Genomic DNA, 23,855 nt, shown 5'->3' with positions numbered 1-23,855 from the left:
AACCACACTGGACATGACCCACGTCTCTCCTCCTCAAGGGACAGGACGCAAAAAGATGTTATTGGTGGACGACCTTCGCAACACCAAAACGAGTCTCGTCCGAATTCACAACCCTCATGACCAGATGTGTTTAGCCCGTGCCATCGTGGTGGGACGAACCTATGCCAACAAGAACGACACGGTAGAATGGAAAAGAACCTGGGACACTATTCAACGTTCCGACCGAGCCAAACAACGAAACGAAGCAGAACTCCTGTTACAACAAGCCGGACTGCCCAAAGACACACCCTGCGGCATTCCTGAGATGCAAAAATTGCAAGATGCCCTAGCTCCACGCTACACCTTGAAAGTGCACCCTCAAGAAATGCGCGGCCCCTATTGTTTCGAGGCCAAGATTTTAAGGACGGAAAATACATTCATGTTTATCATCACGATGACCATTTCGATACCATTACCAGTATCACCGGATTCCTGGGATACGGTTATTATTGTGAGAAATGTGACTATGGTTATAATAATCGAGAGCAACACAAGCATTGTGGATGGAAATGCTCAGGATGTTTGGCCTCTCAACCCTGTCTGAGCGAAGAACCAGTGCCTTGTTCAACTTGTCTGCGCACGTTTGTCAGCCCTACCTGTTACCAACAACATCTGAAAACGCAAGGTTCACAGAAGAAATGTGCTTGTCAACTCCTGAGATTGTGCCCTACGTGTGAACAAGTCATACGTACCAATAGTACCAAGGCACACGTATGTCGAGGAAAGAAAAAATGTCACATTTGTCACCACATCGTGGACTTGGAACACCAATGTTACGTGCAAAAATACCAACCCCCACCAGAGAAAGAGGATGGTCACAAGAAGAAAGGCAATTTCATCTTTTTCGATTTTGAATGCATGCAAGAGACCGGCATTCACATTCCTAATTTCTGCGTGGCTCATCGAGTGTGCGAGAAGTGCATTCAAGAACCTATCTTCAGTCATTGCCCTCACTGCAGCAAGATTCCTGGAGGACGTGAAAAAATCTTTCGGGGACCGAACACGTTAGCCGATTTTGCCCAATGGGTCTTAGACCCCATCGACAAGACGTGGAGCCAAGAGGACATCGAACTTTACGGAGATTGTCATCGCCATGCCACGGTGATGGCTCACAATTTCTCCGGATACGATGGACAGTTTCTTTTGAGGTACTATACGGAACAAGGCACCGAACGTCCAAAAGTGACTTTGAACGGAGCCAAAATCATTTTCATGTAAGTGGGACAAGTACAGTTTAAAGATTCGATGAGCTATTTGGCCATGCCTTTGAGTCGAATGCCTAAAACGTTTGGAATGACAGAAATGGCTAAAGGGTACTTTCCACACTTTTTCAATACGGAAGCCAATCAACACGCCGTTCTACCCCATTTACCAGAGGCTCACTATTACGACCCCGACAACATGCGTACCGAACAACGAGAAGCTTTCTACGCTTGGTACCAGATTCACGCCTCGGACCCTTTCGACTTTCAGGAAGAAATGCTAAAGTATTGTCGTTCCGACGTGGACATTTTACGGCGTTGCTGTGGAAAATTTCGAGAACTGTTCATGGAACACGGAGGGGTCGATCCTTTGAAAGAAGCTTGCACCATTGCCAAAGCGTGTTCCTTAGTGTATCGACAACGATTCATGCCTGAAAAGACCGTGGCTGTCATCAGTCCTCAAACGACCCACTTTGTCAAACGTCAATACTCGGTCAAAGCCCTACGTTGGTTACATTACTTGTGCGACAAGGAAGACAAGTGGATTCAGCATGCCCGCAACGGAGGGGGCGAAAAGACCATCGGAACGTATTCGGTCGATGGCTGGGACTTAGAAAACCCCAAGATCGTGTACGAGTTTAACGGTTGCTTATTTCACGGATGTCCCGTCTGTTACCCTGACCGTGGCACCAAGAATCAATTTTTGCAACGAACCATGGAAGACCTGTACCAGGACACTTGTCAGCGACGCCTAAAGTTAGAACAGCAAGGATACCAAGTGGTGGAAATGTGGGAACACGAGTACGATCACCGTATGAAAACCGATCCCGAGTTTAAACGCCTCGTGGAAAGTTACCAGTTCATGGACCCGTTGAACCCGAGGGATAGTTTGTACGGAGGAAGGACCAATGCCACCTGTTTGCTGTACCAAGCCGACGAAGAGAAAGGAGAAGAAATCAAATACTTGGACGTGTGTTCGCTGTATCCCTACGTGTGCAAATATTGTCGCTTTCCTACAGGGCACCCGCAATTGTTGACGGAACACATCGACCTGGTCAACATTCGACAATACGAAGGCTTGATCAAGTGTAAAGTTTTGCCTCCCACGAACCTATACCATCCCGTCTTACCTCACCATTGTCAAGGCAAACTGATGTTTCCATTGTGCCGTACTTGTGCCGAAACGTGCAACCAAGACCAACCTTGTCAGCATACCCAGGAAGAACGTGACTTGACGGGAACCTGGGTCAGCGTAGAATTGTTCAAAGCTCTGGACATGGGATACCAACTGTTAGAAGTGTACGAAATTTGCCACTTTCCCAAGACACAACAGTACCACAAGGGTGACCCTACTCAGAAAGGCATTTTCGCCGACTACGTGGATGCCTTTTTGAAACTGAAGCAAGAAGCCAGCGGCTATCCTTCCTGGTGTCACACTCCCGAAGAGCAAATAAAATTCAAAGAGAAATACTACGAACAAGAAGGCATCTCTTTAGACCACATCGAAAAAAACGAAAGCAGGCGATCGTTTGCCAAAGTGATGTTAAATTGCTTGTGGGGTAAAATGGCACAACGACCGTGTTTACCCAAGACGGAATATTTGACAGAACCTTTCCGCTACTTCCAGATGATTCACGACAAAACCAAATACATGAAACACGTGGACGTCATTCGAGAGGATTTGATCTTGGTCAATTACGAAGAAGATCTGGACTTTGTACAAGACGACCCTTTTGGAAATGTCATCATTGCGGCTTACGTGACAGCTCATGCTCGCTTAAAATTGTACGAAGCTTTAGAACTGTTAGAAGAACGCGTCCTGTACTTTGACACGGACAGTTGCATTTACATCCATCACCCGATTCAACATCACCCTGACATCGAAGGAGACCGTTTAGGAGCCTGGACAGACGAGCATCCCGACGACAAGATTCTAAGTTTCGTCAGTGGCGGTCCCAAAAATTACGGCTACGAATACCGGGACAAACAAGGAGAAGTGCACACGACGTGCAAAGTGAAAGGACTGACTCTGAATCATCGTACCAGTCGAGTGGTCAACTTTGGGGTATTGAAAGAAGCCTTGCAATCGGGAGAGGATGGAAACTTTAAAGTGACCACTTATCAACCGAACAAGATTGTACGTTTACCCACTCACCACATCGTCAGTCGACCCTTGGAAAAAGTCTATCAAATTGTATACCAGAAACGAGTTCGACTTCCCAATCACTTTACGTTGCCGTACGGTCACGTCGGTATTGGTCTGTATATAAAAAAGGAACCCTAGGGAAGATCGATAGTTCATTGTGACTACCAAGACCGAGCGAACAAGATGAATACTTTGAAAGAGGCATCGTTCCAGTTTGGGGATTGTAAAAAAGTTGTATCTTCCTCTAGTGTGACTAATACTGGATGGATAAGACCCATGCATTGCGACGGAAAATGTCCGGAAGGAAACTGCGATTGTCCATGTGGTTACCATTGTAATTGCGTAACGGAGTTTGCAGACGAGTGCGATTGTGAGCCTTGCGATGGGTACGATGCTGTACCTTGTGACCTGAGCGATGCCGTAAAGCATCATGGGAACTTTAGTGCCCCTACCCCTATCATGGAAAGTGATGCTGTTCGTGTCAAACCTGTGGGATGCGAAAGTGATGCCGCTCGTCCTCTTGGACATTTTACTGGGTTTCGTTTTAAAGGGGAATGTTCACCTTCACGTCTACCCCCCTACGGATGTCATCCAGCCCTGAGCAAACTCCTGTTCCTGTCACCCAACCCTCATCGAAACGAACCTGTGAAAAACGAATATTCGTTTCCTGTGCGTTTGTCGGAATACTGCGACTTTGAAAATCGTCTTCAATCGTTCAAAGGAAAATGGCCAAAGTATCTGGGAGGACCGACCCCCGAAGAATTAGCCAGAGCCTGATTTTTCTACTTGGGCGAAGGAGATAAAGTCAAGTGCTTCAGTTGCGGTGTGTCACTTCACCACTGGGAACCGCAAGATTCGGCCTACGTAGAACATGCTCGATGGTCACCGAATTGTCATTACTTACCCTTAGTGGGACCGAGACATTGAAGTAACTTCTTACCATAATAATCTGTTCATGGATACTTTACAAGAGAACATTTGTGCTTTGCCTGTGGAGTTGAGAGAACGCATTTATCGAGAACTGGTCAAAATACAAGTGAAACGTAAAGAACAATTGCATCCGTTACGTCACCGGTGTTTGAACCACTGGTACCTGAAAGCTATACAAGGATTGATTCAATTGAAAGTGTTCCATCGGACAGACATTGATCAACGATCCTCTAGTTTTAAAAAGGATTGGTTTGGTATGGACGATTGTAGTTACATCATTGTAAACGTACTGCATCGAATTCCAGAGGAAGAGTTAACGAATTACCAACATCTTGAACACAATGTCAACTTAGTGAAAGAGGAAACTTCTGAACGAATTGTAATGTGTAGATTAGTGACTCAACGATTTAAATTCGACACTGAAGTGAAACCATGTTTGTGCAAAGAGTACATTTCTTGTGTCAGACCAAAGAGGATTTAGTATGACCTATTCATGGATACTTTACAAGAGAACATTCGTGCTTTGCCTGTGGAGTTGAGAGAACGCATTTACCGAGAGCTGGTCAAAATACAAGTGAAACGTAAAGAACAATTGCATCCGTTACGTCACCAGATCTTTAACCACTGGTACCTGAAGGGTATAAGAGAACTGATTCGTCAGAAATTGTTTCAGTGGTCAGACCTTGTTCAATACTTCCAGGCCCCCGATGATTCACGTGTTGATCATTTTGGTTACTTCGAGATTCACCTAGAGCAACCCATTGAGGAAGACGAGGTAAAGGATTACCAACATATTTTACGTGGAATCTACTTAGCGGAAGAGGAAACTTCTAATCGAACTCTGACGTTTCGGTTACAGTATGCAAGATTTACATTCCCCACTGGAAAACGAACATCACTGGCTAGAAAGTACGTGTATTCTTTTCGAAACAAAGAGACTATAAAAACAGGCAGCTATGCCACGACTTATGTCGTATGTAATCCAACAGATTCCGTGGAAGGAACTCAATGACCATATTCAAACCGTGGATCATTACCATCGATTATTACAAGAACTTTATCCATTCAATTTGGGACGACAAGTGGTGTGTGTCTTAGTGACTTGTTTTCTGGGATTTCGTTTACCAGCCGATTCTTTGTGGACTCTTTACGATCAGTACTTACCACCTCCATGGCCTTAAATGGTCACGAAAAACTCCTTTTGCTCAAAGCCTTGCGGTTTCATCTGGATACTTCTCGACCTCAACAGGAAAAAAAGATTCGTCAACTTTTAGCTACCCAAGACGTGTATGACGATGTGTGTGTAGCTTGTGACTTACACCCTCATTGGACAGATGTTCGTGACTGGAAAAAGGGGGGTTTTGAGGCTTGGACCCAAGAAGTGGCTCAGTATGCACAAGAGTTGTTCAAGGAAAAAAGTTACTTTTCAACCTATGTTAGTGACGGTGCCAGAAGAACCCGTCACCGAGAACAACCACTCGCTTCAGGACAGGACTGTCATGGACATTCCTGAAAGGTCATTCCGGGAGGACACTTGTGTGACAATACCTCATGTAGAGACTGTAAGAACATTACACACTGTCCCTAGGACATCTTGGTTACCCAAAACATGTTGTACAGACACTTGTTTACATTCCACTTTGATCGCTTTGCTGTGTTTTATATTCCTGTACATCACTATTTGGGTTGTATGTATTTTTGTCTTTCGTGTTCATATTTGAAACATTCAATAAACGTGTTCTGAAAAAAGTATATAAACTCTTGTCTTGTTTGTTTTTCGTGTCACAAGTGACATTTCTCACACCATGGCTACCTCTGCTGTCTCTGCTCCCTCTTCCTCTACTGTCAAAGTCATCGACGAACACTTAGATCGTGCCAGTTGGTAGGCTTTGTATCTTCGCCATCCCTTTAACATGCTCATTGCTGGACCTAGCGGTTCAGGCAAAACCGAATTCGTCAAACGTTTGATCGAACATAAACATCATTTGATCGATCGACCACCTCAACGGATCGTGTGGTGTTACAAAGAGTGGCAATCGGCGTACAGCCTTTTGCGAGAAAGTCAAGGCGATTCCATCGTGTTTGTGGAAGGCATTCCTAAAGAAGACGACGGCATCGTCTCTGACTCCCGTCAAATCCATTTGGTCATTTTCGACGACATGTTAGGAGAAGACGAAGAAGAAATTAAATTGTGGTTCACGCGCAAAGGGCATCACCGTAATGCCAGTGTCGTTTACATCACCCAAAATTTGTTTCAACAAAGTAAAGCCCATCGCACCATCAGTCTCAATGCGCATTACGTGGTCTTGTTTAAAAGCCCTCGAGATAAATCGCAAGTGCAAGTCTTAGCCAAACAGTTAGGAACGCCTTGGCTGACTCAGGCGTACGACGATGCCACTCAAACGCCACACGCCTATTTACTCGTCGATTTGAAACCTACGACTCCCGAGGATTTGCGATTTCGTACCCACTTGTTTCACCACTGGTGCCAAGACGGAGGGCCTGTCCTGTACACGTCTCCGTCCTCGACTTAATTTCACTCCCCATCAAAAAATCTATAAAAACCTCAGACCCTTTTTTGTCTGTCTCACACTCAGTGCGAACATGACGTCCCTTCAGTCGCATCTTCCCGTCAAATTGATTCGTGCCTTGTATGGCATCAGTCGAGAAAAAGATCCACAAACACGAGCTCGTGTCTTAGAAGCTAGTCTCAAAGAAGTCTTACGATGGTTCACGGTGACGGCACGTCAATTACTCCAAGGAATCATTCAGATTCCTCATCAAACCCAACGCTTTTTCGATCGAAACAAAGTCGCTTTGGTCCAACTGGCCGATCCCCGCATCGACACTCAAACCAAAAAACAAATCATTTTGAAACCTGGAGGGAGCGGTACTCTAGGAGGGGTCATCATTCGCTCACTCTTAAGATGGGATCCTAATGCCCCCAAAGTTATCCCTAAGACAAAAGTTCAACGAAGCCCCAAGAAGAAAAAGACCAGGTCCCCAAAGAGAAGAACTTCTCCAGTGGCGGGACCCTCCTCTTACCAGACACCACCCCGAAAAAAGAAAAGAAGCCCCCAGAAAAAGAAACAGAGAAAAAATCCTCAGAAAAAGAAAAGTCCACAGAAGAAAACTAGTCGCAAGAGAGGCACTGCGGCCAGGACGCAGCCTTACACTCGCAAACCACGACCTGCCACAGCGTCTCCGACAGCCTCACGTTTGTCCACTTCTCCGTTGATGTCACCAGGAACTGAAGAGTACTTGGAGACGTTGATTACACCAAGAACTTCTCCGTTGATGACCCCCAAAAGAACTTCCCCAGTGGCAGGACCTTCCAATTTAGCGGCAGTGGCTGCTGCTCACAAAGTACCTTCTCCCAAAATCAAAGTCCATGAAAGATCGGGCATGTTACAAAGTTTACTGGATTTGTCCAAGCAAGAACTGGCTCGATTTAGTCCGTTACGTACCCCTGCACGACGTGTCATGCCTGTCCTCAAACTGATACTACGTAAAGACAATCAATGGCGACGCGTTCCAGTATAAAAAAGGCCTGTGACCGAGTAGGATATCAGTGTTTTTTGGTGCTCCTGAAGACTCAAAGATGTCACCCTCCAGAAAACCCCAAGGAAAGAAAAGGAAAGGACTGCCACCACGTTTAGCCAAACATGGGGACATGTTATCTGTCCTGTCCAAAGCTTCTCCACCCCTACGAAAAAAACTCATTCAAACGGCCTCCAAAGAGGTCATCGATACCGTGTGCGAATGTTGTTTGAACGTTTTGAAAGGCACGATCCCTTTGTCCAAACACCAGAAACAATGCTTAGGCAAACATCGTCACGTTCTTCGAAAAATGGTTCAAAAGAAAATTCCCATTCGTCAAAAAAAGAAGATGTTGGTCCAACGTGGAGGCATTTCACCTCTCTTGTTAGGCCCCATACTGAAAGGAGTCTTGGGAACCATGTTGGGAGGACTGGTGGGAGCAAGATAAAAAGGCCCTCGGAAGTCCCAAGATCTCAGAATCGACCCCTGACAACCCCATGGAAGGACGAAAACTAGCTTTAGTGCCTTACAAACGATGGATGGAATACCATCGGTGGCAAGAACAACGCACCCCGCATTTACCTCCCAATCCCAATTTGAGCGAGATGTCCCAGTTACAACACGAATTGCAATCCTTGATGGATCGCCAAGATTTGTCCGAAACAGAAAAATCGCAAAAGTACGGTCAACTCTTGCAAAGACTGCAACTCTTTCACCAGAAAGCTTTAGACGAAACAGCTTTACCCACTCTAAAAGATTTTAAGACCTTGATGAAAAGTCTAGCACCATCATCATTACCACCACCACTTCCATCCCCAAGGGTCACCAGAGATGCTACCCCACAAAGACCTGAGGAAGAAGAGATGCGCGAAGTGTTTCAAACACCGTCAGCAGCTCCCATTTCGAGTAAGATTGCAGCATCCTTGTTGACCCCGTCCCCCACACCCCAACGAGAAGAAATGAAAGCTTGGGTTAAAAAGATGATGTCCACCCCTCCTTCGACAGAAGTGAAAAAGAAAGAAGGGAAACCAGAAGCGAAAAAAGAAAAGAAAACCAAAGCCATTCCATTGCCACCTCCACTACCTTCGACTTCTACTCCCGTAGCCCTTCGGACACGTAAATCCGTTTCCAAACCACCCTTTCGACCCACCCAAAGTAGCATCACCGAAGAGTGGGTGACTTATTAACACACCAACACAAAAATGGAAAAAGTCTCAGCCAGCATTTACTACGATCCCTCGCATCCTGCAGGTTACGCAGGAGTTCAAAAATTGTATCGTGCTGCCAAAACGCGACTGAAAAGTCTCCGTTTACCTCAAGTGCAACGATGGTTACAAGAACAAGCTACCTACACTTTACACAAACCCATTCGACGCAAGTTTGCCAGAAGTCGCACCCGAGTGGAAGGCATCGATCATCAATGGCAAGCCGATTTAGCCGATGTCTCTCATTTGGCCAGCTACAATCGTGGTTACAAATATTTGTTCTGTGTCATCGACGTCTTTTCCAAATTTGCTTGGGTCGTGCCCTTGACTTCCAAATCGAGCAGCGAGTTAGTGCGAGCCCTGCAACGGGTGTTGAAACAAAGCGGTCGTCACCCTCTTCGATGGCAAACGGACAAAGGCACCGAATTTCTGAACCAAGCTTTCCAAAAAGAATTAAAGAAACGTGACATTCATTTTTTTACCACCGAGAATCCCGAAACCAAAGCCAGCATCGTGGAACGTTTTCAACGTACTTTGAAAGAACGCATGTGGAAATATTTTACGCATCACCACACTCTGAAGTACATCGACATCTTACCGCACCTGGTGCAAGCGTACAACCAATCTTACCATCGAAGCATCGGACGTGCCCCGCAAGACGTGACTCCCGACAACGAAGTGCTGGTGTTTGAGCGTCTGTTTGGTACGTCCCCGACGAGGGCTGTCCCCGAGAAAAGTGGAGAGTTGACCGTAGGAGATTGGGTGCGCATTGGCAAAACCAAACGCACTTTCGACAAAGGTTACTTACCTAACTGGACGACCGAATTGTTTCGCGTCACTGGACGAGTGCATGGCCGTCATCCTGCCGTTTATAAATTGGAAGACATGAACGGAGAAGTACTCAAAGGAACGTTTTATTTGCCCGAGTTACAACGTGTCACCAAAAAAGAAGACGACGTGTACGACATCGAAAGCATTCTCGAACGCAGAACCCGTAAAGTGGGCAAACGACGTGTCAAAGAAGTCAAAGTACGTTGGAAAGGATATCCACCCAGTTTCGATTCTTGGATCGACGCTTCGCAAGTCATCGACTATAAAAAGAAGAAGTGACCATCATGCCCTTTCACACATCAGACGCAGCTACGTCGACCACTCCTTCTTCCCCTAGTTCTTCTGTGCAAGATTTACAAAAACAACCCTTGTGGCTGTGGTGTGGAGAATGTGTGCCTAAAACGCAAATCGTCTTTTTCTGCCAAATCTTCGTGGTGTATTGTGTCATCGGGGCAGCCATCGCCAATTTGAGTTTGCAACAAGGAGACAAACAATTGTGGACCATTTTATTGAGCAGTTGCATCGGTTACCTGCTTCCCAATCCCTCCCTGAAATTCTCCTCGAACGGGAACGTTGTGTCCAGTGCCAGTGCCAGTCACCACTCCAACAACAACCAGAACCCCATTTTGGGCGGAGACACGCCTCTGACGTCCAGTAATATCCCCTCGGACAGCCACAGAACTCTAGAATTATGAGTCACGAAAACCAATTTTACTTGACCTTACCCAGTGACAGTTCCATGGAGGTGTTTCCCAATAACACGTTGTGCTGTTACACGGCCAAATTACCTCAAGCCATCCCTTTAGATCACGAAGTCCATTGGGAAGTGGCTTTAGTAGAAATGATTCACCCGACCCAAGTCCTCAATGTCCTTCCCAATCAAAATAAATTTGATGTGGAAGTTCATGACGAACAAATGCAACAGTAGTTGGATACCCATAGCAAATATGACAAGAAAACCCGTACACCAAATCTAAAGTGGACCACCTATCACTTGTTCATTCCCCCAGGCTATTATTTTAGTGGTCAACATTTGGTCAACACCATAGCCACCAGGTTTAATAGTGTGTTTCTGAAAGCTTTGGAAAGTGTCAAAAAAAGTGTCACCCTGGAGTACCACAAAACAGCTCGTCGCTTCCTGATAAAATTTCCTGAGGGGCCCAAAATCATGTCTTTCTTATTTTGTCCTGAATTGTTTGACATGTTGGGCGGTGACATGGAGCTGAGGAAGAAAGTAGAACAACAAAAAGGCGAATTACTAGTCATTTCTGACAACGATACTTTTGCCAAGTATTTTCGTACCCCGGTAGAACTGAACCAAGGACTAAATTTGATGTTCGTTTATTCCGATGTGGTGGAGTATAACGTGGTGGGACACACCTCTGTGCCGTTACTGCGTGTCATTCCTTTCAAAGTGGATTCTGCCACGAACGCTGACGAGGAAGGTGGAAACACTTATCACGTCCACCGCGAATTTGTCCATCCTCACTATTTACCGGTCAGCAAATCGTATTTGGACACGGTCAACATTACTATAAAAGGAGATTTAGGACAAAATATTCCATTCACCAAAGGAAAAGTCACGGTGAAACTCCATTTTCGAAAACGGTTTTCTCACGACTCGTAAGTAAGTCATGTATCCAGTGTACCGAGGGGTTGCACGACAGCGAGGACACGGCTTAGGAGACATGTTAAAATCGGCCTTTCGTTCGGTGGCCCCAGTCTTGAAACCGATGGTGACACGCGGATTGCACGCCTTGAAAGATGCGGCACTGACGCAAGGCAAAGAATTTCTCCAAAATGTCATCATCGACAAACAAAACCCTAAAGAAGCCTTCATGAGGGCTGGCAAAAATGTCTTGCTGCAAACGGGCAAAGACATTTTGGGCCGACGAGACACACCTATAAATGTTCTGCACGCTACCGAGTCAGGCATTCAGCAAGGACAAGGCAGAAAGAGACGACGAAGAAAACACCCTTTCACCAGACTTCAAGCGAGAAAGGCCAAGAAAAGAAGAACCGTTCGAGACTTAGACGTTTTCGATTATTGAAACACAGAGAAAAAATGATGCACCGAGAGTCTTGCGCTTGTTCCAAGACGGAACTGGATCTGTTTGCCATGCCCCCCACCATGATGACGATGCAAGAATCTCAGTGGGTGGAATTTCATCCCGTCTCCTCATTGACAGCCTCAGCTCCCATCGAGTTTGAAATCAAAGGACAGCCCGAAGATTACATCGATCTGAATAGCAGTTACTTGTACTTGAAAGTCAAAGTTCTAGATAAGGATGATGGTGCAGTAGATGACACTGAGAATATAGCTCCCGTCAACAATTTCATGCATTCATTGTTTAGTGGAGTGGACTTGTACTTGAATAACAAACTGGTCAGCAGCAGCATGGATACTTACCCTTACCGTGCCTACCTGGAAAATCTCTTGACGTACGGAATAGATGCCAAGGATACCCATCTCAATGCTTGTGTGCTGTGGGAACCTGACGAAGCGGGCAAGTTCGACCTTGTAGATGGAACCAATAGCGGCTTTGAGCAAAGAGAACTCAAAATCTTAGATAAGAAGAGTTTAGAACTGATGGATCGTTTGCATTTGGACATGTGGTTGCAAGAGAAATATTTGCTGAACGGAGTCAATGTCCGCTTGAGACTGAATCGTAGCAGTACCGCTTTCCATTTGTTGGCTGATAATGCTAAGGCTCCTAAAAGCAAAATCGAAGAGGCCAAACTCTACGTACGACGCGTGGAAGTGTTACCCAAAGTAGGTAACGACATCAGTCAAACGTTGAGCAGAACGACCGCCAAGTATCCCATACGACGCGTGGAAGTGAAAACGTTCACCATTCCCGTTGGACATCATTCCATGATCGAAGATCATCTGTTCCAAGGACAGCTACCCAAACGTTTGATCCTTGGTATGGTCTCGAATTCAGCCTTCAACGGAGCCTTCGCTCAAAATCCTTTCAACTGTCAACACTTTAACGTGAAGAAAATCGAAGTCAGTCGCGATGGCAAAACCTTGTGTACCCGACCTTTCGAACCTGACTTTAAAGAGAAGAATTACTTGAGATCGTACTTGTCCCTGTACGAAGCCACCGGACAGTTAGGAACCAACACCAGTCACGGTATTACGTACGAGGATTATGCAGGAGGCTACGCTTTGTGGGCTTTCGATTTCACTCCAGACCAAGGCAGCGACGAGGGACATTTCCACCCCATAAAATCAGGCCAGATTCGTGTGGAACTTCAGTTTGCAGAACCACTGAAAGAGACAGTGAACGTCATCCTGTATGCAGAATTCGATAATACCATAGAAATCAACAGTTTGAGAGAAGTCATCCTAGATTACTAGAAACCATGGAAGACTGTTGTCCCTCTTTACCTAGTGGAGAAACTTTGGAGATGGAATGTGAGGAAAAAGAAGAAGTGATCATGATGAAGTCGAGATGGCCAGAACAAGAAGCCCATTTAGTCTCCTGTTTTGCCAAACACTTGGTTGACAAAATGACGGAATTGATCAAGAAAAATTGTTATGGATGTCAAAACGATCATCCCAGTCAAATTCAACACGATAAATGCCTGATGTTGAGTCAAGAAGAAAAATTGGACGAGTATCTGGACGAAGCTTGGAGTCTCATCTCGAACAAAGACGTGTTGCACCAGTGGTATAAAGACTTGCGTGAACATTCTTGTCCACCATTAACCACTCAAGAGATCCATCGTATCGAAGCTCTCCTAAATCAGAGTGAGGAAACAGAACGAATAACCGTTTATTCGTCAGACATTTTCAAGCAAAAAGTCAGGATCGAATTGATGACTTATTATTACCTGTGAAGAAGAAAACAACACAAATGGATACCTGGGAACTTTATTACCCACTGGGTAGCCGTTTACTTTCCTCAAGAAGGATGTGTGGAATATTTCGATTCGTACGGATTGCCCCCTTTGGAAGACGATATCATTGACTTTATGAGAAGAAATGCTCAAACCACCCGATTCAATAATGTGAAATTACAAGGCACAGATTCCTTGGTGTGTGGACAGTACTGTGTGTATTTTCTGCATCATCGCAGCCTGGGCTATTGCTTAGAACATTTAGTGACTCATTTCGATCCTCGTTCTTCTGCTAGAAATGATGTGAAAGTAGATCGATGGTTTTGTGACCATTATGCTTATCTTTTGTCTCAAGCTAGGAAACGTAGTGTCCATCAATGGCCTAATGATTTCCAACAGTGGAAATCACAATTTCATTCACAACGTTGTCAGCCCTGTTTAAAGTAGATTGTCCATTGAGAAAAAAATTGTTTGATGTTATAGTGTTGGATTATTGTTAAAAATGTTAGAAATGTTGTTGTTAAGTGTTAAGTGATTTTTGAATAAAAAAATGTTGTGTTTTGAAAAAAATGCTTTTGTGGTTTGTTTAGCTATAAGAATGTTGGATTGATGCTCTTTCATTTCTTACTATCTCTCTCATGAACGTTGCGGCTAGAAAAACCGTGTGGGGGATGTTTTCCTTCACGTCCGCGCTTTAACTTTAAGAACCGGTTTGTTCCCAGTCTAACCATCCATTGTCGACTCATCCTCCTAAGAAGATGTGCTCCAAACTAGCTAAGCTCAACGAAGCCTACGTGAATTTGCATAGGGTCAGACACAGTCTGATACCGAAGCCAGAAGAAATAGAGAATGTGAGAATGTTAAAAATCACTGAAGACCTAATAGAAGAGCTCTTCAGAGAAGAAGTGAACAGGGAAAAAGAAGAATGGACAGAGAAGTACAGACTTCAAAAACAGCAGCAACAGCAACAACAAGAACAGCAGCAGCAGCAACCTGAACCTGACAGAGGCTTTGTCGATTGCCGTATCGACACCAAAGAGTTCTTCTTCTCTTTCCGAAGAAGCAGACCTATTGCCAGAAAGTCTATCCTCAGAGGACATCGCATTCTTAGAAACTAAAAAAAGAACGCCATAGCAAAACAAAAAAACAGCCCTTTTCAGGGCTACCCAATACTCTAGAAAAGAAATAACTATTAATTTGCCAATGTGAGTAGGTAGAGTAGTGTGAAAATAAACACTAACTCTTGCTATTAAAAATGTGAGGGTATGTGTTGGTGAGTTAGTGTTAGTAAGAGCTTAAAAAAATAAGTTGGTGTGGATAGTAGATTAAAATGATATATTTTCTTAGTGTTTGAGGTGTAAATTTGGGGTTAGATTGGATTGATTTGAGTATGTGGATAGTCCATTGAAGTGATTTATAAAAAATTTTAAATAGTAATGGGTAGCATAAAAAGTGAGTGAGTGTTTCTTTTAGGTCCGCGCATTGTTGTTTTTTTTTGTCATGATCTAGGTAAGATGAATTTTATGTTATTAGGGGGATGTTTTCCTTCACGTCCGCGCTTTCAGTATAAATTGAAACTCGTTCGGCAGTCCAGCTACCCTTGTTGATTGATCAACACCAAAAAATGAACACGAGACTTGAGAAACTGTTGGAGCTTCATGTGCATCTGGAATATGCCAGGCGCATATTAAATGAACTGGCCGCGGAAGCCATTGTCGAGGAGGGAAGGATAAGAGAGGAGGAAAGAAGAAACAAAGAAGAGGAGGAGAGAAGATATAAAGAAGAAGAAGAAAGAAGATATAAAGAGGAAAGAAGAAACAAAGAAGAGGAGGAGGAAAAGGAGAGAAGAAATTTCAAAATCCCAGAGAGCGAAAATTGGGATTCTGAAGCGACATATCCTGCCTCTGCTCTCTCCCCCCAAAAGGTAAAAAGTAACTGGGGGATAAGATGCGTATGTGGCGCCAGGCCTGGAAGGTGCCACCATTAACCAGGTGCCCATGAAGTTCCAAACAAAACAGCCCTTTTCAGGGCTACCCAATACTCTAGAAAAGAAATAACGATCGATTTGCCAATGTGTGTAGGTAGAGTAGTGTGAATATAAACACTAACTCTTTCTTTAAAAAATGTGAGCGTAAGTGTTTGTGTGATTGTGTGTTTGTGTTTGTAAGTGATAAAGTAGATTATGGGTTTCTTAGAGTATGTGAAGAGAATAGTTGGGGTTATATTATATGAAATGAAAAAGTAGGGGGATGTTTTCCTTCACGTCCGCGCGTTATTGGGTCATGATCTAGGTAAGATCAATTTTATGTTTTTTAGGGGGGATGTTTTCCATCACGTCCGCACTTTCAGTATAAAACTAATAGTGTTGGCCATTGGAGCTCATTCTACGGAATAAGCAAACAAGAAGATGTCAGCAGCTTCAGCTTTATACAACGATCTTATGGGAAGTTGGTATTGGATGGTAGATGGATTGAGTGTAGCAGAAAGGGTTGAACAGGAATGGAGGTATGAAGTGACAAAAGACTTCGTGTCAAGACAAGTAAACAGCCTGCACTTAGCCGTAAACATCGTGAAAGAAATGATAGAGGATGAGGAGAAGAGAATCAGAGGTTTAATTAACCCACCGTATGTCAAAGTGGGTAAGTTAAAAGAAGCAATAGATCATGTGACAAGTGCAAGGTGCTTTTTAGAAGACGTTGTAGAATGGACAGATTGGTGTTTCGCAAAGTGGGGGTTAGAAAAACTTAAGAAAGCTGAAGAACTAATGAGGAATGTGCTGACCAAAGAGGTCAAGAAGATCAAAGAAAAGTGGTCCAATGAAAGAAAAGACGAAGAAAATAGAAGAAAAAAGGATGAATTCGAAAAACTGAACACAAACTGGATGAAAATCCAAGAGAAGTTCAGGGCCATGGGCCACCCGGACTGGTTGCCGGAAACAGAAAAGAAAAAGAAGAAAGGAATGATGGACAAATTAAGAAGATGTTGGAAAAAGTTAAGAAGATAAAAGAAGAAGAAGAAAAACCCAAAGGCCCTTTTCAGGGCCAGCCATATTTCTCGAAAAGAGATAGCCTTTCCATTGCCTACCCTTTTTTTAAAAAATTTTTTTTAAAAAAAAATCCCATGTTAAATTTCCCTTGTCCGTAGAGTATCCCACGATTTTTTGCCATGTTAAATTCCCCTTGTCCGTAGAGTGTCCCACGATTTTTTGCCATGTTAAATTTCCCTTGTCCGTAGAGTGTCCCAGGGGTGTTTTTAATGCTAATTCCCATTGTCCGTAGGGTATCCCCATTTACTACTCTTGTTGAATCTTTAGACTTAAACGGATTGGCTTCTTATAATCTGCTGGCAACATCTACAATGGTTATCACCTACTTTCAGGTGCATCCACGTACGCTTTGAGAGAAGCTAATGATCCGCCAGGCGAAATTCGTTGGGTGTACTCACATTAAACCATTAACGGGAAACTTTATTGATGTTTGCAGATGAATGTGCTACAATGCTTGTTTCGTCAGCCATGCTTAAGTAATCCTTCGGTTACCTTTCATGTCTTCGCTAACTTTTTAACAGCTGCTTCACCCTTCAATATCTACACGGACTGTTGTATATCGCGGCCAGGTTATTATCAATGTATGTTTGCTATATTAGTTTAACTCCAATGAGTGGAATGTGTCCTCCTCCATTGATAATCTTAGCCTGACAACTACCCTGGATGATCCTTCCTAAGTTTCTTTTTATGACATCTTATCTCACGAGTGTGTTGAAGTCATGGAGAAGAGCCACATTGGTATGTTGACGGGCACGGATATCACTTTATGATTCGTACTCGAGATCCTGTCAGTAACATGCGTTAATATGTTCTTCTACTGGTCTCGATCGATTGTTGGAATCAGTTCGTTGTTGCTGTTGTTGTTGTTGTGAGGTTTAACGCCATTTTTCAGCACACGATAGGCTATGCATGGCGGCCAGTATTAATGGTGGAGGAAGAACCCGGGAAAACCCCGGAAAGAACTACCGACCCACGAGAAGCTACTGGCAAGATTTCCCACATACCCACATTGGTCGAATCCAAGACTCGAACCGCCGCAGACAGAGGTGAGATGGCAGTGATCCGTAACGGAGAGCGCTTTAGACCACTCGGCCACTCGGGGCCCCGGGGGAATCAGTTCGTATATCTATTGATTCCAGTCCCACAATAACTGTATCCAATGATATGCTTTTCGCCAGAGAATTTGCTCCACGGTTCACATTTTTTCCGCTGAATTTGTTGCATTATCCGCAAAGATCAGCGGTGTTGTGTGACCTGATACTGTAACGTGATGATGATATTTCGTGGCGTAGACGAGCATGGTCTCGCAAACATTCATAGGACTTGATGTGCCGCCGCCCTATTGTGGGATAAATTTCTGAATATGTTCGCGGATGTCACGTATGAATAGTTTCATTAAGACTGACCTGACTAGTGGACCGAACAAGTATAGATCTGGTGTGAACACTTACTTGTGAAGAAATGTAACAACCAAGCGATGTATTTAATGTCCGAAACAGAAATAACCGAAAGCAATGTCATGGCTGAGTATGAGAGCAGACGCTGGAAATCTATCAAAGATCGACTGAAATTTCTTCGCGGATACGTAAATGTCCGTGAACGCAATCACTTCGCGACGGACTACACGGATCTGAATATTGCAACTCTAACCTAAACCACACCCCGTAGAAGATGAAGACAGTTGCGGCAACAAACACAACTATAGCGGCAATGAAAGATAAACCGGGTCGAACTGTTAGGACAGCCCAATTCATCAGACGCTTGGCGGAGGCGATTGCAAGAATCAATTAAGACATCAGAGAAGTTAGAGAGAATGTTGGCGTGATCTCAAAGGCACTTATGTACTTTACAAAAACGTCACAGCGGCAATTCAAAATATTCAACAGCGAATACCCAACATTTTGATGAACGAGGTTGCCAACTCATGTTGAAAAAACATCACATGTAAATAATGTGTGGACCAAATGGGTGTGCACGGAGATTACTGGGTGTAAAGAGAAACCTCTGGCGATTAGTGGCAATATTATAATCAAATACTAGGTACATTTCAAGACGGAGACTTTGGTCATGGCAGCGCAATGTTATAGATTGTTTATACGAAGAGAGGAGGGAAAATTAATAAAAAGATATCCCAGGCGGCAATCAAGTCCACCAGATCTCGAAGGTGAGGCTCTGAATCTCCACTGATGCTATTTTCCAGAACCCAACTCCCACTCGAACATTTAGCTACACCTCCACAGGCAACATTTTCCAAAGTCTAAGAGCAAAGAAGCAAAGAACATTTGCAACAGCTACAGCAACAGAATCTTACATCTACACACCAACTTTCACTCCAGCTTAGATCGATAGAAGTATTTGTGAGATTTCTAAAAGAACAAGACGAAGTAAGAGGCACTAGCGCAACAAAGTAAGAAGAGAAGTCATTTGTGGACTGCATTATCCCCAAGCACAGACGTTAGATTCTATCAGTAAAATGGCGGAAATTCATAACACCCTCCTCTACTCCCACTTAACACAAGGTAACTATCTCTCGCGGTTCCAAATCAGACCGCTTGATGACTCCCTGCTAAACGTTGTATACTAGTTGGCCACATAATGCATGAGGATTGATCATGATTGGTTCCCTGATAGCTCTTCTTCTATGCTAATGACTTAAGTTGTTGTTGTTATAGGGTTTAACGCCATTTTGCAGCACAAGATAGGCTATACATGGCGGCCAGTATTAATGGTGGAGGAAGAACCCGGGAAAACCCCTGAAAGAACCACCGACCCACGAGAAGCTACCGGCAAGCTTTCTCACATATCCACATTTGCCGAGCCCGAGACTCGAACCCACGCAGACAGAGGTGTAATGACTTAAGGGTCACAACAATACGTCTAAGTCTCCAAAAGTACGAAATTTTATTTACCAAATGCTACTAAAAGAAAATATAATATTTTAATTTTAATCTCAATTGCTTCTATTTTGGTTCTTCATTTTTAAAATACACAATACTCCAATGGTTGCATTCACTAACTATAATGGAACTGCTAGCATCAAAAGAACAGCCACATAGTAGTTGAAATATCTGGGATCGTAGGAAGTTCATCGATTGGAAATCAACTTCGATGATTAGTGTCTCGAGCACCATGAAAAGCAGTTACACATCCTTAGACAGCAAAAATGCCACTTATCAATAAAACTGCTCAAGAAGATTTGTCTCAATGAATGAATGCAAATCTGTGAAGCGAAAGCGGATTACGGTTGCCTCGCAAAAGTATTAGTCAAAATGTTAAGTATGAACAATGGCGCAAATCAAAGATATATCTGATCCCGCGTTCGATATGTGTTGAGAGATCGAAGAAAGCAAATTACCAATATTATGTATGTGACGGTATGGCGCCAGATGCAAAAAGGTCAATATAATTTCAGGTTCATGACCCATCACGGTATTTAATCCAGACTGTTGACGAATGTCTGTTTTGAAGTGATGTTAATAAACCCTTGTATACACTGAAATATAATCATGTTAATAGCCGAATAAAACCAACAATTGGGTTGTACCAAAACAAACTCGAGACCGGCCTGCATCTCGTGTGTGATGTGAGAGAGCAGTTATGGGTTGTAGCAGGTTTTGACCTAGATCATTATGTTCTGCATGAACAATTTACAAATGTGTTGTGTAGTTATGTACACCTATTTTATTACAGACCCCATTTATTGATACGTGCTAGATCTAGCGTCCCATGCAGCTGCTAAATATGTGTTTCCTTATGTCGCACCCACATTCGAACTAGATGAAGTTAGGTGATTTGGGATAGAAGTGAAATAGATGAGTTATAATAGGAATCAAACAGACTATTTAAAAGGCTGGACATTAGTTTAGTGTTGATAGGTGAAGTATGCTTTCTATTTAATCCTAAGTTTACAGTTGTAAACTGTTTTCTTAAATTCTGGATATTGTTTTCTATTAAATTTTGACTATGATACAGAGCCTGGATATCGGATGCTACCATCCCGATGGCGAAGAAACTGTCCAAAAGGGTGGAATTTATTACCGGCCTCAGCACACAACAGTACCCTATCGTAAGCCATGCAGAATTCTTCCAGGTACACACAAACACATGAACACATACATGCACTCACACATACGCACCCCCTTTTATATGAGTTAATACATTCACTAGTTTGCCGTATTTTTAACTGTTGAATAGACGATTGATGACTTTCCAACATGCTTCTTTACAGAACTACTGATGATCTTCTTGAACATGAGTAGGCAGCTTCAACATGTCTATTTCAGTTTCAGTTGTCATTCAGAAATTATTTTTTAAATTGAAAAGTTGATATGAAGACTGGAGCTAATTGAAAACTAGGCTAAGTTTGCGTAAAAGATGATTTAAAAACAATATATTTTGTTAGGTTGAGACATTCACTTATACCCCAACTCTCTACCATAAGCAGGTTAATTTGCATTTCGATTGATTGAATTTCCGTTTGTAATGACTGTTATTTTATGAGGAAAAGATCGGCGCATAGCTAATTAACAATTCATATATATTAAAGGCGTGACCCTGTAGTTAACATCCTTGTGTTGCAACTCTGTGACCTCTATAATCAGCTCTCATATCCAGCAGGTGCTTGGTTTGATGGTAGTCCATACATGCTTTGAGCCTTTGCCAGTGGTGGAAGTTCTTCGATTTTCTTCTTTATGTGTTTTCTTTCCTACATTCCATCTCGCCACTACGTGCACTGTCGAGAATTGTATACCTTATGCATGTTGTCAGATTTGCTAAACAGTCGAAAGAAAAACAAACGACAACAAGGAAACACACATGCACATAAAACAAACAAATATACTAAATGATCATAAACTAAGTACAGAAACAAAGCTAACAGATTTTAACAAACAATTTAATTATCAGCTGATAAAATGAAAATGTAAGAGGATCTTACAGCATTATGAATTATGTCCGAAATAATCCTGGAAAGGCCAAAGGAATGGAATGTGCCGAAGAAATATCAGGTCCAAGAATATACTGGTCCACCATCAGTCGTAACGTGTCAAAATGGCGTGGTCCAGAAATTAATTATAGTAAATCACAATTATTCTAAAATAATATTATAGTGCAATGAGCACTTTCTATTTTCACTGAATAATCCAAATAAATGCGTATGCAGACTTGATGTCTCAACGAGAACATAAGAAATAAGAATAAGAAGACTGCCCATTCCGATCTACTTACATAAGGGTGAAAACTACGACAGGTACATTTCCACTGCTGCTGGGTGACAAATCGCAATTTCTAGCATCGTAAAAGAATTCACATGATTTAATCCATTCAATATGAATTAACTTAATTCTTTTAAGATTCCACCTGACTGACCTGTCTAGTGGGATAAAGCCCAAAACTTGTAAGCATATTTGCTAATAATTCTGTTATTAGCAACTGTTAACACGCACGCAATCATGTTTATAGATCATATGCAGTTTTAAGTTCTTTAACATCTTAAAACAGACCAGAATCCAGCTTAGATTACTATTAAATTTACAGCCATGAATAAAGAGATTTTTAAACAAATTATAGATATGCATAGCATTAGGTTTAAATTTCAATTTGATAGAGATATATGCGTCCAGTTTATCAAGTATTAAAAAGAATACAAATCCATTTCTTGCCTTTTGGATATATTTATTTACATATACTGTAATGTGATATTTATTATTTCAGATCGTGAATTACGGATCAGGTGGAATGTACGAGGAGCATCTGGATCCCTTTGTAAGTTTATGTGCAACATGATATTACGTTCCACTACAGAGTCATATGGTCCATATTTGTTATTCTTTCCACCATACTTACCAGCCTTTCACACCTGCATAAAATTGGTTTATTAAAATATTTTATCAAATGGAAATGAATTAAGTAAAATGCTTACAATAAGACCCCAATACGTAAGATGAATATGTTCAAAATAGAAGAAAAAACTGCTTTAAGGGCATTTAGATGATAAAAAGTATATAATATTTGATGAGGTAAATCTAAACTTTTTCTGTCATTCTTAAAGGGAAATATCCATGTAGTGTTATTATTACTGTTGTTTTGTTAGACAAACTCTGTTATGCATTAAGAGAACTTATTAACAAAAACTGATCAAATAAATTTTTATATCACCAATTTGTATCTAAAGTTGCTTCATGCAACCCATAGATAGCATGGCTCGGTTGAACATTTATTATAAATATTTGTACATAGTTGCAAATAGCTAGTGTTATGTATATTTGATTTAATTTCTATTTGATTTAATTTAATTGTTTGTTTGTTAGTTTTTTTAAAATTCCATTACATGCTATTGTGGATTCGGCCAATGTGGGTATGTGAGAAAGCTTGCCAGTAGCTTCTCGTGGGTCGGTGGTTCTTTCCGGGGTTTTCCCGGGTTCTTCCTCCACCATTAATACTGGCCGCCATGTATAGCCTATCGTGTGCTGAAAATGGCGTTAAACCAAACAACAACAACAACAACAACAACAACAACATGCTATTGTAATGTAACTTTATTTAATGGATTCGACTTGGTCCAGAAATTCAGTTCAGTTCTGTTTGATCTGACTGGTTTTTTTTTGTTTTTTTTTTTGTAAACAACTAATAATAGAGACTTTGTATCTAATGCTGGCCTAGTTTCTAACATTGATTCTGAAATCGGCGAGAGTTGTAGTAAACAACTTTTTTAAAAAAAAATTATTCTTTCTCAGAGTATGATTCATAAAGTGGAATCGATGCCATACGTGGAGTACGTGATAAATGATATTTATCAATTAGCTTTTTCCAGTGGATCGACCCACATCCGGGCATCTGTTTTGCGTCGTAGCTAGATTTATTATAGATGCTTTGATTACTTGCCTTAGCACTTGAGAAGTTAAAGTGTGTTATGTTGTGATCAGTTTTCGGGCTAATTATTTTGTTTTCTTCAAATTATTTGGATTCCAAGAGATTATTTTTGCCTGGAAATACATGTGCTCTAAATTAATTCTTGGACAAAGACAGTTATCGAAATTTACACATAATTCAAACACTGGAATATTATATTC

General features: G+C 42.4%; 1 protein-coding gene across 1 annotated transcript in view; it reads left to right on the top strand.

Annotated features, from left to right (window-relative positions):
* Window positions 1–23,855, top strand: part of LOC149803432 (prolyl 4-hydroxylase subunit alpha-1-like) — a 58,274-nt gene that overhangs the window by 21,721 nt on the left and 12,698 nt on the right. The window contains exons 8-9 of the mRNA XM_089953138.1: window positions 20,758–20,875; window positions 22,498–22,548. Coding sequence (XP_089809264.1) covers window positions 20,758–20,875; window positions 22,498–22,548 — 169 coding nt within the window. The remainder of the gene's footprint in view (window positions 1–20,757; window positions 20,876–22,497; window positions 22,549–23,855) is intronic.

The sequence above is a fragment of the Sinohyriopsis cumingii genome, chromosome 3 (genome assembly GCF_028554795.1).
Source record: "Sinohyriopsis cumingii isolate HCF-2022 chromosome 3, ASM2855479v2, whole genome shotgun sequence".
Classification (NCBI taxonomy): Eukaryota; Metazoa; Mollusca; class Bivalvia; order Unionida; family Unionidae; genus Sinohyriopsis; species Sinohyriopsis cumingii.
This window is presented reverse-complemented; position numbering and strand designations above follow the sequence as displayed.